This window comes from Zosterops lateralis (assembly GCF_965231275.1).
Source record: "Zosterops lateralis genome assembly, chromosome: 9".
In the NCBI taxonomy this organism is placed as follows: domain Eukaryota; kingdom Metazoa; phylum Chordata; class Aves; order Passeriformes; family Zosteropidae; genus Zosterops; species Zosterops lateralis.
In genome coordinates this window covers 19,972,041-19,989,740 of record NC_139769.1, presented here as the reverse complement: position 1 = coordinate 19,989,740, position 17,700 = coordinate 19,972,041, and the positions used below count along the sequence as shown (strand labels likewise).

The following is a 17,700-nucleotide window of genomic DNA, read 5'->3' as shown; positions in this document are numbered from 1 at the left end:
CCCTTATCTGACAAATATACAATATTAACTCTGTGGATTAAACCCACTAGAAGGATAAATTATCAAATCATAGTTTCTTTTTTCTGTTTGGATAAATGCGTGATTACTGCCTGAATATCTCTCTCTCTATATATATATATATATACTACTTAAATATGAGCAGTGAACAGTTGTACATACAAGCAGCTATTCACTTTGCTTTATTGTGCATCACTTCCACTAAATTCTTATCACTATTATGCTGAAAGCCCCATTTGGAGACAGAACTATGGTGGGAAAAATCCCCAAAATGAAAAAGAAAAAAAAAGAAGATGAGAAAAAAAATAATAAAAGAGGGGAAAAAAAGAGGGGAAAACCCCATAATTGTAAATTTCCAATGCATTTATAGACTCAGAGATTAATTACACAGCTAATTTCACTGTTTGGCCAATGAAAGTGAGCACTATTTCTAACAGAAAATTAAATATTGCATTATGCCACAAAATTCTAAAATTTTACAATTCAGCAGATCTGTTGTTCCATCCTGTTGTGCCCCAGCAAGTATCTTACCTTAAGTTTGATAAATTTCATAACATAACTTCAATTTTTCATTGATTGTTGGTATAAAATATAAAGACTAAGTGTCATCACTTCACATAGAAGAGTAGCAATAGAAATTATAAAAATAAAGATAAATATTTCCCAGTACTAACATTTTTTTGAAAACTTAGAGAGCAGCAGTAATGTTGACTGTAACTCTGGGTTTAGTGAGTTATCTGAAAGATCTTGTGTTGCTGTGGATGACACTGTTGCTTTCTCATCATCTTTATGCTCAAATTATAAGGCAATGTGCCAAAATCCTGAAATAAAAGAAAAAAAAAAAAAAAAAAGCAAGGTCTGAATGCAAGTTATGTCCTTTCAAAGCAGGGAACATTTGGCCCACAAAGTTTTACTTACACCTAAAGAAAGTGTCTCATGATTTCTTTTTCTCCATGTTCTATTTAATGCCACTGTGAAATGCAGAACTACACAAACCTACATTAACCAAAACATTCATTGCACTCTAAAATCCTTGGAAAATGGATCCACATATGTTCACAGGCACAGACAATCTTCTCCATATTCAGCCTGTTGATTTATGGCAACCTCAGTGTGTGTCATTTCAGATCAGTGTGTGTCACTTCAAACATGTGCCACAAAAGCTGTGGGCCTTGAGGGTGGATTTGCAATTTGAAGTGTGAACTGATTATTCCATTTGGGAATGGGCAATGTCGGAATGATAGAGTATGGAATCCTAGTTTCTGAGGGGTAGAGATGAAAGCAGGGCTTAAGACAGTTCCTATCAATTTCAGAGGGGCCTGAGGATTCCCTGACCTGCCCCTGTGGGCAAATAACAGGTTTTTAAAGGCTATGAATGCCCTGCCATGAGAGTCCCCAGATCTTTGGCACCTCTGCAATGGATGAGGGGCTGAGTGGATGATCCATGAGGTGCTGGCCACAGCCAGCGAGGGAGACAGATGGAGGTCCAGTGCTGGGCCAGTGACACTGCCCACACCATGACTGCCCTGACGGACACTTGGAGCCCTAGGGCACACTGAGAGCCAACCTCCAACACCACAGAAAGCAAACAGCCCTTAAAGGTACACTTTGGCCTTAAATTGGAGCAACCTCCTTCCATTTTTCCCTCTAGAATGGGATGCAGTCAGCACTTTTGACCTAGCAGAGATTCTGACTTAAAGCAAGGCCTGCACACTCGCTTTTACCTCAGCATTTCTCACAGTTGACAGAGAAGGGATTTGGGAAAGCTGTCAAACCTGTGCTCTGTTTGCATAATTCTTGGAGATATTAGAGAATAAGGGAGCCTAATGCTGCAGAGGCAGGAATTTGCCATGCCTCAGCCAGTGGCACAGGGTGGAAACAATGCCTGAATACACACACGGTGTGTTCTGCACAGGGAGTGTTCGCCTGCCTCAGACCACAGGGCAAACAGTGCAAGAGGTTTTGCTTTGTCCAGGCACAAGCTGACTGTGAACCAGGTGACTGCTGGTTTCACGGATGCCAAAGGCTGGAGTAACTGATTGGCACAGCTCAGCTTCCTTCAGTGACCCAGACCCCAGGCTTGGTTTGGCTTAAGGAAGAGATAAACTCTCTATGTAGGTACTGCTCGTAGCTGACAGCCCACAAGGAGGCTGCTCTGGGATACAAGTGTGTGTGTATGATCAGCCCTAGAAATAATGCATTTTAGCTTAGCCAGACACTAGCTTGGTTTCTCTCGTTTTTTGTTTTGTTTTTTTTTTGTTTTGTTTGTTTGTTTGTTTTGTTTTTTTCTCTCCAGTGTTTTTGTTACATGGGAACTGGAGTGCTGCATTCCTTAAAACTTACCAGTGCATCACCACTAGTAATGAGAGGATGAAGTTACATCTAATTCATTAAAGGAAAAATATTACTCTTCAATTTGAATGCCATTTATTATTCAATGGAGAGTCACTCATGCTCAAAAACCAGGATATAACATAGGGGGGAAAGAGAAATACACAGATGAAACAGAGGAGGACATTTCTCCTGAATTATAATTTGGCCTCAACATGAATTGCAATAAATGGATCTTCAGCATCGGTATTAATCTGGAAATTCGCCATTCCATCACCAGAAACAAACACCTGCTTTCCAGTACATTTGTTGTTTTCCTTCTGTCCAGAAATAACATCGCAGTAGGTACCAGCAGGCAGTCCAGTTTGCACATAGACATTCATATTCCTATGAGAAAATAAATATTATTTATATAATGCTTTTAAAACAGGTATTTCAAATTGTGTAAGATTTCTGAAGCTGATCTTACTCCTTTATTTGAAGGGCGTTGTAAAGCATGAGCTTTCTGATCCTACCCCTCCTACACTCCCATTTTAGCACCCTGCAGCCAATATACATGCAAATAATTCACGCTACATTGCTGATGAGGGACACTGTTTTTCTCCCTAGGGACAATATTTCTGCCACTGACTTACCAGTCATCATTATTGAAGATGATGAAGCCTTTATTACCACGGCCAAAAGCCACTTGATTACTGCCATTGTCCCACCAGTTGGAGAAAGGCTCACCATCCACCACATTACGGAAGATAACCATGTTCCTGAAAACACAAGCAATGTCTGTCACTCCACCTACAACACCTCTAAAGCCACATGCAGCACCAAGCAAAAGCAACTGCTTTTCCTGCTTCTTTCTCCCCAGGGCCCTACCTGATTTGACGCCAGCGATGTTCACAAACCCAGTCATTGCCACAGGTCGTGTCCTCATTGATTGTAACAGCCTTTGTGGAGCCATCTGCATTACTTGGGGGTCCAACCCAGTCATTGACGTCCTGTCATTGCAAAAAGACAGGTTTACATCTCCTGACTGAAAATGCAGAGAGGCCCTCTAGAGAGCAAAGATAGAGGGAGCATCAAAGTTTCACCGGCTACATCCAGTATGGGATGGGACAGGGAAATCACCTGACAAACTGAAATGCACTGGACTACTTCTCTGGCCCTGTTTTGACCCGTAATCCCCATGCATGGATCTTCAGCATTAGTAGCTCACCTTTCCATTTTCAAAATATCTTGGCCAGCGAAAACTTGACATCACACGTGTGAACCCGTACGGATGGGCAAGCATGAAACCAGATGCCATTTTATACAGCCTGTTTGTTGGACAAACAAGGAATGAGACATGGAAGGATGAATCTGCCAGAGAACACACAGACAAACAAGCAAAAGCAAGAAGCATCACCCACACAAGAGCAACTCCTTACCTGGAATCCCAGAAGGTTAGAATAGAAGCTCCACCGGCCCCGTGTCCTCTCTGGTTGTCGTGATTATCCACAAAGACCAGGGCTCTGTCAGAAGGCACAAAGCCCCAGCCCTCTCCCCAGTTCCTAAACAAAAACACAGACTTGAAGCTACCCTGTCAGCTGGTGCACCCAGTGAATCCTGGATAAGTTGCAGCACTTTCATCCTTACTTTAAGTAGGCCATCTTTTCTCCGTCCCACTTGCGGAGCACTGTCCCCAGTTTGGCACCGTATTTGAATTCTGTCACTCGGCCATTTCCAAAGTAGTCGCTGCCTTTGATGGGCTCTCCACCCAAGTCAATTACCTGGTAGAGGAAAGAAAACCTACATCCCTTCTTGTCTCACAAAAAACAACAATGCAATGTACAGAATTCAACATGAGTTCTTGCTTTACATTGAGAAGAAAGTATTTATGTATTTGTGCTGTGTAAATCAACACAAAGTATAAGACATGAGGGACACACGTAAAAACATGACTGAAGAAATGAAAGGTAAAGTTGATTGACAATCTGCTGTGGAGGCATTTTTAAAAATCAAAACTACCTATGTCTGCAGAGCTACTCTAAATAAATTGTGAGTTCCTTCTAGGGTAAATTGGATGAAGATGTATTGTTGTTCCTCTGAAGGAGGAAGCAAAAGAGATACAAAAGGCAAAGGCAAACATAAAGGAGAAAATGTGAGGATTACCTCCTGGAAAATGAAAGGTTTAGTTCCTTCAGGAAACCACTGAGTATTTAGATCATTCAGCTTGTCCAGAAATGCTCTAATGTCCCCAGGCCACATGTGCTTGGCAGCATCAAGTCGGAATCCTGCTACACCAATGTCAATGAGATGGTTCAGGTACTCTGCAACCTTTGAGCGCACGTAGTCTTTCTCCAGGGCCAGATCCAGAAGGCTGGACAAGCGGCAGTCCCGGACCTGTGCAACAGAAAAGAAAAAAATAAAGATATCTGTGTATCAAAGGAGGGGTGGAAGTAGGGTGGTGGTTAATGACGTTGTATTGGATTGGGAAGATGAAGGCAGTGATATCCAGAGTAACAGTGATATCCAGGCTTTTGTCTTTGCAAGTCACTGTTGCACATTACAAAGCCCTACTGTCCTGGAGACAGCTCTACACCTGCTTTCCAATGGGAAGTGGTGAATAAATTCTTGTTTTACTTTGCTTATGTACGTGGCTTTCTCTTTACCTATTAAAGAGAAATGAGTTTTCTCAGTTTTACTCTTCCAATTCTCTCTCCCATCCCACTGAAAGCAGGAGACTGAGTGGTATTTAGCTGCTGGCTGGGTTAAATCACAAGTCCTCTTTGGTGGCCAACATGGGACTCATAGTGTTCTTATTAACAATGGATAAGAATAATGTGCTAGATGAAATTTATATCTGTTATTGCTGTTTGGCTAATAATTGACAGGCTCCTATGCTTGCCATGGGGCTCACTGGCCTCACTGTGCATTAGACTCTCAGGCTCCTGAGTGGCTGCTCAGTGCATTGTGCTTTGGCTGCAGCTTGTGCTGGGTGTGATCCCCCACCCTGGGACGTTCTGATCCCAGACTGGCCTGGCCTGGGCTGGCACCTGCCCGGGCAGTGCTGCTGCTCCTGTGCTGCTGCACTGCACAGGCTGCAGCTCCAGCCTGGGCTCCAGCCACAGGGACTGTGACTGTGGGGAGTCCACGGGGGAACAGGCACATCTGGGAGTGTTTCTGGCCATGGAAAAGTCCACAGCAGGCAGGTCCATCTGCCTGTGTCCATGGCTGTGTCAATGCCATGGCAGGTGCACCCCTGAAGGTGTCAGGGCCCAAGGACAGCTCTGTGCTGCAGCAGGGACACCTGGAAGCACCACTGGCTGTTCATGAGGCCGTGCTGGAGCCCCTGAAATCGTGTGGCCATAAATAAACCCACAGCAGAGCAGGAACACCCTGCAGAGACTGCAGCCAGGGGCAAGGCTGTGTGGGGCAGGTTGGCTTTCTGAGGGGACAGTGGCTGTGGGTGGGTGAGGGGCTGCCCCTCAGAGCCCCTGTGGCTGTGGATAAATCCATGCAGCAGCAGGGGTCCCCCTGGAGAGCCTGTGGCTCACAGAAATGGCTGCACTTGGGGCAGGTACAGCCCTGAGGGACTGCAGTCTCTGGGTAAACCCAAGCCAGAGCAGGATTGTATGTCATAGGGATTACCATAGCAGGAGCCACCTGAACCAATGAAAGACAAGACTTACATGAAGCAGTGCAAAGTGCAGAAACATTATGAAGTATTGTTGCAAAGTGGCTGAAGGGAGAACTTGAGAAAGAACGGCTACATATTCTAACAACAAAAACCAGCAAATTGTGTAACCAGGGCACCACCTTGCACTGTTGCCAGTTTTCCAAGAGAGCTTCTTATCATGATCAGATGAGTTTATAAGCTATAAAAATGAGCTCACAGGCTGAGCTGAGTACACTGGGCTCCGTTCAGGAGCAAACTTCTGCACATAGGTTCTTGATTCCTCAGTACTTAGAATATTTTGCACCACACATATCTATGGTCACTACTTCATTCACTTGTCAAGTGACTAAGCACAGGTTTTGTGAGTCATTACACCATTTGATTTTACTATAGAGATAACAGGGCATGTCAAAAAAAAAAAAAAAAAAAAAAAAAAAAAAAAAGATTTGAAAATGTTACCAGGGGCAGTTACCTGATACATATCACCATAATTTTCAATTTCTCCACTTCCAGTGTGACATTTGCCATCATTGAAATCCCAGCCAGAGTATGGTACAGCTGGAAAATCTCTGTTTCCGGCATTAAAATAGCTTCCACAGGTAGAATGTGTGCCTGAGCCACCTGCAGCCCCACACATATGGTTGACAACTGCATCCACATAGATACGAACCTGGAAAAGCAATATGTGCATTTCAGTACGTTTTGTAACAAATGTGAAGTCACAGCCAGGGATTTATCCCATCACTATTAAGTTGATTTTAAATTGATTAAATCTCTTTCAGTTTCTTCTCAGTTTACACCTCTTTTGAGGACAGCAGCACCTTCCCTCAGCTGATACAGCATTTCTTGCTGTATCTGACACAGATTATCAAGGTACTTACTCCAACATTGTTGCATCTGGTCACCATGTCTCTGAATTCCTCTTCATTTCCTGATCGAGTGCAGAGCTTGTAGCTAATGGGCTGGTATCTTTCCCACCAGGGTCTGTTTGGGTTAGTAATGACAATATTTTCATTTGGAGGTGAAACCTGAAGATGAAATTATGCACTCTGATGAGAAATCAAATGGTTTTATTTCAACATTTTAAGAGCAAAATCTGAAGTCAAGACTTCTGCCCTCAGAGGAGATATAGTACCCAACCCAATCTCTTTCCCACAGCAGAAGTGCAGGTCTGTGAGATGTCTGTCTTGTACATTGGCAAGAAAAACATTTTGGGTTGTTCCTGTGAGTTGCCCAGGTCCAGCATGGGCCTGCTTTCGAGGACATGTGCATGGAAGGGCTGAAGCCACAGGAATTATTTCTACTTGTAATAGTGACAGCCTTAGGAATGCCAAATCTCATCGCTTCCACACGTCCTTTAGAACAAGGTAAAGAGCTTTACCCTCTACTTAGCTTTCAGGGAAAGCCTTTCAGAAGAAAGCAAACCCCTTGGTAATGATTCTGCTAGAGATAGACCATCATTCATTGGTCCTGCAGGGTTAGGGCTGCTTCTAAAAGCAGTTCCTACTTCCGACCCTCCCTCCTCCGCAGCAAAGATTGCTTGGAGATGACTGTGTCCAACTTGGGCATTTTGATTTATTAATAAAACATTACAATGCCATTTTCCTACTACTCACAGGAGACAACTCACCTGAACTCCTCCAAATCCATTAGGAGCTAAGTAGCGTTCACACTCCAGAGCAATATCCTGCCAGCGCCATTCAAAGAGATGCACGATAGAGGTTCTCTTAGCCAGAGTGTTGGGGTTGTACTGCCCCCAGCAAAGCCCCACAGCTGCGAGGAGGAGGAGGAGGAGTTGCATGGTGTCTTCAGTGTAAGGCCCAGTGGTCTCTTCCCTGACTATTTATGTGCCTGCAAGGTGACAAAGTTCCTGCAGCAGGTGTCGAAATTCACATGGATCAATGCTATCAGTTATTATTTAGATAGCTAGCTCAATATCATTCCTTTGGTTTGTTTTTTCTCCTGATTACCCAACACCTGAAGATAAAATAACTTTTCACAATGATTATACGCCAACATAAACCAAGTGGTCCGTGAGCAATGCACCCAAATCCAGAATTGCACTCTTTGCAATCACACAAATGAAGATACTTTATCAAAATTATTCCAAACCATAATACACAGACCCTCAAAGGGATTTCTAGAAGTTAAAAGGAGTGGGAGGTGATTGAAAGATGACTGGAAATCTAACAGCATTAGGAGAATGAATGAGTTTGCCAGCATTCAGAGGTGTCTGGTTCTCAGGATTAGACTGAGTTCAGACCAGGGTATGGACAACTATTGTGGTTTGACACTGGCCCAACGCCAGGCACCCATGAGAGTTTCTCCCTCACCCTCCCCTGCTACATACAGCTGGGAAAGGGAGAGGAGGAAAAAAAATTAACAAAAGGCTCCTGAGTGACAAGTACAAAAGATTTCAAGGGCAAAACAGGTTCAACTTAAGGTTGCAAAGTGAGTTTATTACTAACAGAATTCGAGGAGGATAATGAGAAGTAAAATAAACCCTCAAAATACCTTTTTTCCCCCAGTTCCTCCCTCCTTCCCACAGACAGCACAGGGAGACAGGGCAGGGGGTTTTGGTACGTTCATCACTGACACTTTCTTCTGCTGTTCTGGAAGAGGAGTCCCTCCTAGGGGAGACAGTTCTCCATGAACTGGCCTGGTTTGGTTCCACTCCCATGAGCAGCAGCCAAACCACACCTGCTGCAGCGTGAGTCCCTCTCACAGGCACATAACCTTCCCAAAACTGCTGTGGCATGGGTCACTCTTACACAGGGGTGCAGTCCTCCAAGGACAGGCTGCTCCAGCCTGGAAGCAGGGCCTCTCTCTCCTCTGGGTCTCCCATGGGACCACAGACTCCTCCAGGCCTCCACCCACTCCAGCACAGGCTGCAGGGGGAGCTCTGCATTCCCCATGGAGCCCTACTGGCTGTGGGTGGATCCCTGCATCCCCCGTGGACCCCCATGAGCAGCAGGTAGATCTCTGTAGCCCCTGTGGATCCCCATGGGCTGCAGGGGCACAGCTACTTCACCATGGCCTCACCACAGCCTGCAGAGGAATCTCAGCTCCAGGGCCTGCAGCACCTCCTGCCCCTCCTGCACTGGCCTTGGTGTCTTCATGTTGTTTCCTTCACATGTTCTCACCTCCTCCTCTTTTCTGACTAGAAGAAAAACTATGTGACTTTGATTTTCTTCCTAAATGTGTCAGCACAGAGGCATTACCAGCCGCTCTCATTGGCCCAGTTTTGGCCAGCAGCATCTCCATCTTCAGAGCCATCAGCCATGGGCTCTGCTGGACAGGGTGGAAACTTCCAGCAGCTGCCCACAGGAGCCACCTCTGTGGTCCCCCAGTTACCAAAAACCAGGCAGTGCAAAACCAAAACAATAGCAATATTTAATCAGTAATAGATTTATCACATGAGAGGCTGTGGGTCTTCACCAAGTAAATCCCACTGATAACAAGGAACTGACACTTTCTCATACCTAATGTTTCTCTGGTATCATTGCCCAGTCTCTGCTAAGGAATGGTAGTAGTTTTGTTCATACTTCTCTTCATGCAGAGCAGCTGATGGAAAGTGATCAGCTGCATTTGCCTCTCCAGCAGAAACTTTGCATAAGGTTTCATCTCATTTTAAGCGATAAATGATTCATCTGAGTCAAGGAACAAACCCCAAAATCAGATGTAAATTATAGCACAGAAGAGTTTTAGCTGCCTGACATGTAACTGAATTTGCAAGCTAGAGCTGTTATCCAACTCCTTTCTTGCATTTCATACAATTTACTCCTTCAAAGAAAAGACCTTTGACTTTTCTTCATGAAATGATTTCAGGTCTTCATTTGGAACTGACTTATAAAATCAATGTCTCAGTGACAATCCTCCATGAATAAACTTGAGTCATACTAACAATAAAGCAATACTCCAAGAGAACACAAAACTTGAAAATCACTGGCATTTGATGAATACCTGTAAGGAAAAAAAGTTCCCAAAAAATGTCATAGTTACTTCAGGAGAAAAGAAACATCAGGGCACTTCTTATCTGAACTGCTTCTGGTGTGTTCTTTCTGAAACCAGCCATGCCAGTGTGTCACATGCATCCTCCTCTTGCCCAGATTTGGTCTTCAAGGACAAAATACACAAGCAGGTCCCACTTTTCCACCTGTTCATTTTCATAACAAGACCTTATTAAAGGCCTCTTTTTCCACTCCTGTAAAGAAATAGTAAGTTACTGCAAATGACCTTGCCTAGTCACTAACAGCAAGGAACCAGTGAGTGATTGCATCTTGTGATTACCAATTCAGTGAAAACAGACTCCCTCATTCTTCAATATTACTAAAAACAACCAAATGTGCCTGAGGTTAATTTCTACATCACCATTCCCTGTGGAGTACCATCGAGGTGATGGAATGTATGAAACTTTCAGTTTCCAACGGCATGCATTTTCCAGTGAAAAATATGCTGCTGTCAGCCAAGAACAGGATGGACCCATCCTCAATAACCTGCTGCAATGGATGGCAAAGGCACTGGCAAAGGGGACTGGGAGCCCTCCCATGACAGGCTCTGCAGGCTGTGACTGTTCAAGCAGGCTGCAAAAAAATGCAGACTTAAACATCAGCACAAAGGGCTCACAGGTGGCCTTTATTTCAGATAAACAACTGTGGCACCTGACTGCATCAGCTGAGAGTGTTATTTATAACTGTGTGAAGGCTCCTCGGTTTAGCCAGACCAGCATGGGGAGGGAGTGTATACACAGCTCACTCAGCATGAAGGATTATACAAAATTAACAACTAACAGAAGTTTTCTGAAGGTAGTAATGGGCTTTAAGATGGTTCCAACCCATTATTCCTTTCCTATAACTGGGAATGCCCACCATCCTGCTGGTGAGTGCAGTATAGGTATCAGCAATAGAGATCAAGTCAGTATTGGGGTAACAATGGAAGATGTGTGGTTTTGATTGTGCAGGCACAAGCTGACTGTGAATCAGGTAACACAGAGGCTTGATTGATGCCACAGGCTGGAATAACTGACTGGCATGGACCAGCTTCTTCCGACCCTGGCCCTATGTTTGGTTAGTCACAAAAAGGAATAAACCCAATCTGAATGCCATTTTTCCTTCACCAGCTAGAGAGAATGTACAGACAAACAGAAGAAACACATTTTCTACTGATGTAACTTGATATCAACTTGAATTGTGCCATGTTTCAGCACAAAGGGGTCTTCTATTGGTTTTTTGATATCCTGTCAATTCCCAATCCTGCTTGCCCCTAAAGAGAACTACATTTCCACACAGAGCAGCATGATTTTAAATTTAATAATGTCAATCTTCTCCTTCCATTTTTTATTAGTACCTTAACTGAATAAAGTGCACTTACAAATGCACAGAGATGCAGAGCACCACTCCCAGAGCTGCATTGCACCACCAGTTCCCATCTCAGCAGTTGCTCACCATTTCATTAGTATTACAGCTAACTACCTTGGCTCTGTCTCAGTTCATGCAGTGCTGAGAGCCAGGACATTCTGCACGTCTGTTTGCTGTTCATAAAGATACAGAGGAGAAGGAACAGCACATGCACAACACATCTGGTTACAATTTAGCATCAACATGAATGGCAATGAATGGGTCTTTGTCTTCATTCCCAATCAGGAAATTAGCCATGCCATCAGCAGCAACATGAACTTCAACTGCTGAACAGAAGTCACCTTCCTTTTGCCCAGAAATGACATCGCAGTAAGTCCCAGCAGGCAGACCGGTCTGCAGAGATACATTCAAGGACCTTTGGAAAAGAGTGACGTGCAGTAAGCCTTATGAGCACTCTAGAATGCTCTTCAAATCATAGTGGAGACTTCAGATATTAAGTAATTCTGTAGTTACTAAGTCTCTAGTACTTCTCTGGACACTGCCTAATCTATTCAATCACTACATGCTTCAAACTGCTCATCACCACAACCTACAGCTAATTATTACAGCCCTGACATACTCCCATTCTCTTATCATCTCCTTCTTGTGAAAAAACTCCAATACAATTTTTAAAACTGTCACATTTGGAACATATTCCCAAGTTCACAAGTTCCCTCACTTCTATAAATTTAGACTTTGCTGGCTGACAGGCCCAGTGACACAGCCAGCTTCAGAAATGGGAAACAAAAAGATCACGGTACAAGGCCTAAACTGCCAAGAGTGAAGAGTGTCTACAGTAGAGTGGAAAATGCCAAGTTTAAATTGTCAACAACTGAGGCATCCCTTAGAAAGATCTATTCAAGCTAGCAACACCTTAAAAGGTTTCATCACTAAATAGATTATTTAAATACATATTTAAAACATAATAATTTATTTGTAATTACAATAAATTAAAATTTATTTCCCTCTTACTTACCAGTCATCATTATTAAAGATGATGAAGCCTTTATTACCACGGCCAAAAGCCACTTGATTACTGCCATTGTCCCACCAGTTGGAGAAAGGCTCACCATCCACCACATTACGGAAGATAACCATGTTCCTGAAAACACAAGCAATGTCTGTCACTCCACCTGCAACACCTCTAAAGCCACATGCAGCACCAAGCAAAAGCAACTGCTTTTCCTGCTTCTTTCTCCCCAGGGCCCTACCTGATTTGACGCCAGCGATGTTCACAAACCCAGTCATTGCCACAGGTTGTGTCCTCGTTGATTGTAACAGCCTTTGTGGAGCCATCTGCATTACTTGGGGGTCCAACCCAGTCATTGATGTCCTGTCATTGCAAAAAGACAGGACATCAAAAAAACAGAAAAAGGTTTACATCTCCTGACTGAAAATGCAGAGAGCCTCACCGGAGAGAAAAGCTAGAGGGAGCATCAAAGTTTTGCTGGCTACATCCAGCACGGGACAGGAAAATCACCTGACAAACTGAAATGCACTGGACTACTTCTCCAGCCCTGTTTTGACCCGTAATCCCCATGCATGGATCTTCAGCATTAGTAGCTCACCTTTCCATTTTCAAAATATCTTGGCCAGCGAAAACTTGACATCACACGTGTGAACCCGTACGGATGGGCAAGCATGAAACCAGATGCCATTTTATACAGCCTGTTTGTTGGACAAACAAGGAATGAGACATGGAAGGATGAATCTGCCAGAGAACACACAGACAAACAAGCAAAAGCAAGAAGCATCACCCACACAAGAGCAACTCCTTACCTGGAATCCCAGAAGGTTAGAATAGAAGCTCCACCGGCCCCGTGTCCTCTCTGGTTGTCGTGATTATCCACAAAGACCAGGGCTCTGTCAGAAGGCACAAAGCCCCAGCCCTCTCCCCAGTTCCTAAACAAAAACACAGACTTGAAGCTACCCTGTCAGCTGGTGTACCCAGTGAATCCTGGATAAGTTGCAGCACCTTCATCCTTACTTTAAGTAGGCCATCTTTTCTCCGTCCCACTTGCGGAGCACTGTCCCCAGTTTGGCACCGTATTTGAATTCTGTCACTCGGCCATTTCCAAAGTAGTCGCTGCCTTTGATGGGCTCTCCACCCAAGTCAATTACCTGGTAGAGGAAACACAGAGTATTTCTTTTTACTCAAAAACCAAACAAATAAAAGACATTGTTTTAGACATTACTTCAAGTAAGGAAACAGTACTTGAGTTAATTATTTTATTTGGCTTTCTTGCAAAATTATATGTAAGACTATTTTCTCCTTTCAGCTCACCCCAGCTGCGAACCTCTTTTCTATCTCTATCCTGTATCTCCTTACCCTGACTGATCACTTACTCATGATTACAGCTTGGGCTGTACTTACTGTATATTTAGTATGGTCAGCAATGCCTCTACTTCCAGCATTTGCGCTGCATCCTTTTACTATGAAGCTAAAGAATGTTTGTATTTGTCTAGACTTTGCAGGCAAGGTACTAATTTAATAAAATGTGTGCAGCAAGTTTAGCTTCTGCTGACTGAAACCAACACTTACCTGCTTTCTCCAATTCATTATTCAAACATAAAACACAAATTTGGAATATCAAGTAATAGTTGTTATGCCATTGGAATATAAAGTTTCAGACCATAATCAACATTTATGTCTTCTGCTGCATTTTTTTTCCCAGAATTTAAGATTCGAGAAATAAAATCTCTTTTTTAAACCAACAGCATTTGTACGCTAACTTCTATGTAGTAAATTTCATCTCAATAAAATTTGCAGGTTACCTAATTCCAGAAGGTCCAAAACAAGTGGGGCATTTTGCACATCAATTCCATTTATGGGCAGATTAGATACTTGTAGATTATGGTTGAGGATGGTATTGAGGATGATTTCTGTAAATCTGCTTCCGCTCAGCCCATGCAAAGCACTGCCATGTCTGACTGAGACTGTACTGGGCCCGCAAGAAATACGTTTGTGAAGTAAAATTAAAAAAAATAAAGATTACCTCCTGGTAAATGAAAGGTTTAGTTCCTGCAGGAAACCACCGAGTGTTTAGATCTTTCAGCTTGTCTAGGATGGCCCTGAGATCCGCAGGCCACATGTGCTTGGCGGCATCGATGCGGAAGCCGGCCACGCCGATGTCAATGAGGTGGTTCAGGTACTCCGCGATCCTGGAGCGCACGTAGTCCTTCCCCAGCGCCAGGTCCAGCAGGCTGACCAGGCGGCAGTCCCGCACCTGGGGGGAATTCTCAAACACTCTTCACCCAATAAACTTAGCGTAGTGTTCTACACACACTTTGAATGTTCTTTGCCTATAGTACAATGCCAAATAAAACCTTCAGTAGCCTTTGTTCCCCAAGCACAGCTTTCCTTTGGAAAGTCATCTACAAAGAAGCTGCAATAAGAAATTGCATTTACCTCTCTTTTTTGAAATTGAGGCCAAGGAAAACTTCCAAATTACAATAAAAAAGCAAATAACAACTTCAACCTTTTTTTAACACACTAAATAGATTTTATGAGCTTTAAATTGTCTTTATTAATTACCTAAGCACCTTTGTCTGAATCTGAAATTGAGCCATTGTCTCAAGTACAGCTACTCCTTTAAGAAGTAGTGTTCCTGATAGCAACACTAATCTCTGTTATTAATTTGAATGGCTTTTCATGAGGCTTTTTTTTTATTCCTTTTCAAAAATATCTTGCTGTAAATGAGAACAAAGAAATTACAGCACAGGAACAGATGTACATGAAAATTGTAGTTGTAGGTTTACCTGAGATATATCATGATAATCCTCAATGTTTCCACTTCTAGATTTACATTTATGATCATTGAAGTCCCAGCCAGAATAGGGCACAGCTGGGAAATCTTCAGTCTTTGCATTGAAATAGCTTCCACAAGTAGCATGGTCACCAGCCCCAGCATTAGCTCCACACATATGGTTGATTACTGCATCCACATAAATGTGCACCTAGAGAACAGTACCTACATAACAATTTGAAAAAGCTACTTCCCACAGCACCACTAATTAATATTCTCTATCCCATACCTCCTGCCCTATCCCTCTATTTCTGCTTGCTTGCTTCACTCAACATTTTTTCAGCTTTTTTTTTTTATTAACATACAGCAAGGATGATAAGACATGCAGTTCAACAGATAGGGAGGTAACATTGCATCCATTTTTCTAACTGGTAGAATCACCGCTTGGCTATATCCTTGCATTGCAAACACCAGAAGGTTTTAAATGTACTTACTCCAACATTGTTACACCTGGTCACCATGTCTCTAAATTCAGTTTCATTTCCAGATCTTGTGCACAGCTTATAGCTGACAGGCTGGTATCTCTCCCACCATGGTTGCTGGGGATCACTAATGATAACATTTTCATTTGGAGGTGAAATCTGTGAATAAAATAATGGCACTTGGTAACAGGATATGATAATAGTTAATTTGTTTGCCCAGTGTTTTTAGAGAAAGAACATAACCCAATCAGATCCTCAGTATCCTCTGCTTACACTGTAGTAGGCTGGAAATAAAAGACTTAGGCCTGGCCTTCAACAGGTAGAAACATAGTATAAAAATTAGGTTCATGAACAGTGTGCTAATTATCTTTGTGACTGCAAGCTTCAAAAAGAAGCATCTGAAATTGAAGAATTAGGTCAGCAGAGGAAGGAAGTGACTGCATACAACTAATGCAACATCCTGCCTTTAAAATTGATCCAACTTCCCATTTTTGTAATGTTTTGGATGAACACATTCTTGTAAGTTTCCAGGTGAGATATACCTCTTCCTTTTACAGACTTTTTAGGATACATTTTAGGCAACAAGCTTTTGCTGCTACCTCCAAGCCTCGGGGCATAACAATCTGATCCAACCATTTCTCAGAAAGATCCCTACAGCCTCTTAGCTGCCACACCTTCCTGACCAGCTCAGCAAGTCATCTGAAAGAAACGTCCTGAGACCTTGCCACAGAATCGATTAAAAAGATAAACAGGCATACGCCACAGTCTGAGAAATCAGTTTAAAATCCATCTGGTAGTGTTTGCCTGGAAAGAAGGTTGCAAAGAAAAGATGATTATTTGAAAATTATGGGAAAGTTCTCACTCAGGCCACCTTGCAATCTCTTGGGCTACAAGAAACAGGCAGACTGCACACCAATTTTTCCCACGCAGTTGGACAGGAAGACTCAAATACTTTAATAAGTGGCTGTTCTCGTGCCATGTGACCCCACCCAAGTGCCAGTACTGGTTCCACAGGAACATGTCTCTGCTGTTCAGACAGAATTGACTCACACAGGGACACCTTCACCAGTGCTCAGTTCACTTCTGTATGTTCACACCAGATCCCTGCACAGAAGAGTCTCAGTGGCTTACTGTTGACACTGTGCTTTACAGAGAGAAACTTGCCAGTCTGGGTTAACACAATTAGAAGTCTTTTGTACTTAATTATTTAAAACCTTCAGCACTTTTTTGTTCTCTTTGGAAGCCCTTTGTTCAGTCATAGTCCCATTTTACATTTATCTAGCTCTTAAGAGCTTCCTTTGATTTAAATAACATCAAGCAGATAAACATAGGTTACTCTTCACAGCAGTAAAAGAAAATTTAGCAAGTGATGTGCAATTCTAATTCATCTAAATGTAATAGCACAAACTGCAAAACATGCACTTTGGAGCAATGAAATAAATTCATGCTTACTTGATGACAGCTGAAGAATATATTTGTCAGCATTTACTGCTTCCATTACCAATTTCTATTTTTCTTGTTCAGTAACTGTCCTTTGACAAACTGAACATTTTCTGTGAAAAACAAATTATCACCTAAGTAGCAATTTTACTACTTACTGATAGGAACAGACATACCTGAACTCCTCCAAATCCATTAGGAGCTAAGTAGCATTCACACTCCAGCGCAATATCCTGCCAGCGCCATTCAAAGAGATGCACGATAGAGGTTCTCTTAGCCAGAGTGTTGGGGTTGTACTGCCCCCAGCAAAGCCCTACAATCAACAGCAGAAAATAGACCCCCATCCAGTGCTCCGTGATCAGTTCTGCTCCTCTTACCGTCAATGTTCCTGCAAGAGGTTAAAGTACACATTAGAAAATACACATTTAAAGGTAAACACCCATCTCTGGCGTTGTATTTATTTATCTGTCATTTTGTCATAAAATCCATCTGAACTGAATTTTATCTAAACTATATCACATTCCCATACTAACAGTAACTTTGTTTTCATGCACTTAAAACTCAGATGTTGCCTAATGCAGGCTGCCTCCAGAATGCAAAAGTTGTGGTTTTATTAGTATAAAGCCAAAAACTAC

The 17,700-nt window shown here is 42.8% G+C and overlaps 2 protein-coding genes across 5 annotated transcripts in view; both read right to left on the bottom strand.

The window, feature by feature from the left end:
* Window positions 1–2,164: 2,164 nt before the first annotated feature.
* On the bottom strand, window positions 2,165–7,802 carry LOC310912483 (pancreatic alpha-amylase; the record flags this gene model as incomplete). Its single annotated transcript, XM_083867076.1, has 10 exons — window positions 2,165–2,736; window positions 2,985–3,110; window positions 3,220–3,341; window positions 3,560–3,659; window positions 3,771–3,893; window positions 3,979–4,112; window positions 4,495–4,725; window positions 6,474–6,671; window positions 6,883–7,029; window positions 7,632–7,802. 10 exons carry the CDS (start codon window positions 7,800–7,802, stop codon window positions 2,547–2,549), a joined length of 1,542 nt encoding a protein of 513 aa, XP_083723202.1. The 3' UTR covers window positions 2,165–2,546.
* A 3,482-nt stretch (window positions 7,803–11,284) lies between these two features.
* LOC310912940 (pancreatic alpha-amylase-like) overlaps window positions 11,285–17,700 on the bottom strand; it is a 16,161-nt gene continuing 9,745 nt past the window's right edge. For all 4 annotated transcript variants that reach the window (XM_083867946.1, XM_083867947.1, XM_083867948.1 and 1 more), the window contains exons 2-11: window positions 17,242–17,453; window positions 15,638–15,784; window positions 15,157–15,354; window positions 14,394–14,624; window positions 13,385–13,518; window positions 13,177–13,299; window positions 12,966–13,065; window positions 12,609–12,730; window positions 12,374–12,499; window positions 11,285–11,773 (exon numbers count right to left, since the gene is read on the bottom strand). In XM_083867946.1, the coding sequence (XP_083724072.1) occupies window positions 11,584–11,773; window positions 12,374–12,499; window positions 12,609–12,730; window positions 12,966–13,065; window positions 13,177–13,299; window positions 13,385–13,518; window positions 14,394–14,624; window positions 15,157–15,354; window positions 15,638–15,784; window positions 17,242–17,409 (1,539 nt within the window). In that variant the 5' untranslated portion in view covers window positions 17,410–17,453 and the 3' untranslated portion in view covers window positions 11,285–11,583. The remainder of the gene's footprint in view (window positions 11,774–12,373; window positions 12,500–12,608; window positions 12,731–12,965; window positions 13,066–13,176; window positions 13,300–13,384; window positions 13,519–14,393; window positions 14,625–15,156; window positions 15,355–15,637; window positions 15,785–17,241; window positions 17,454–17,700) is intronic.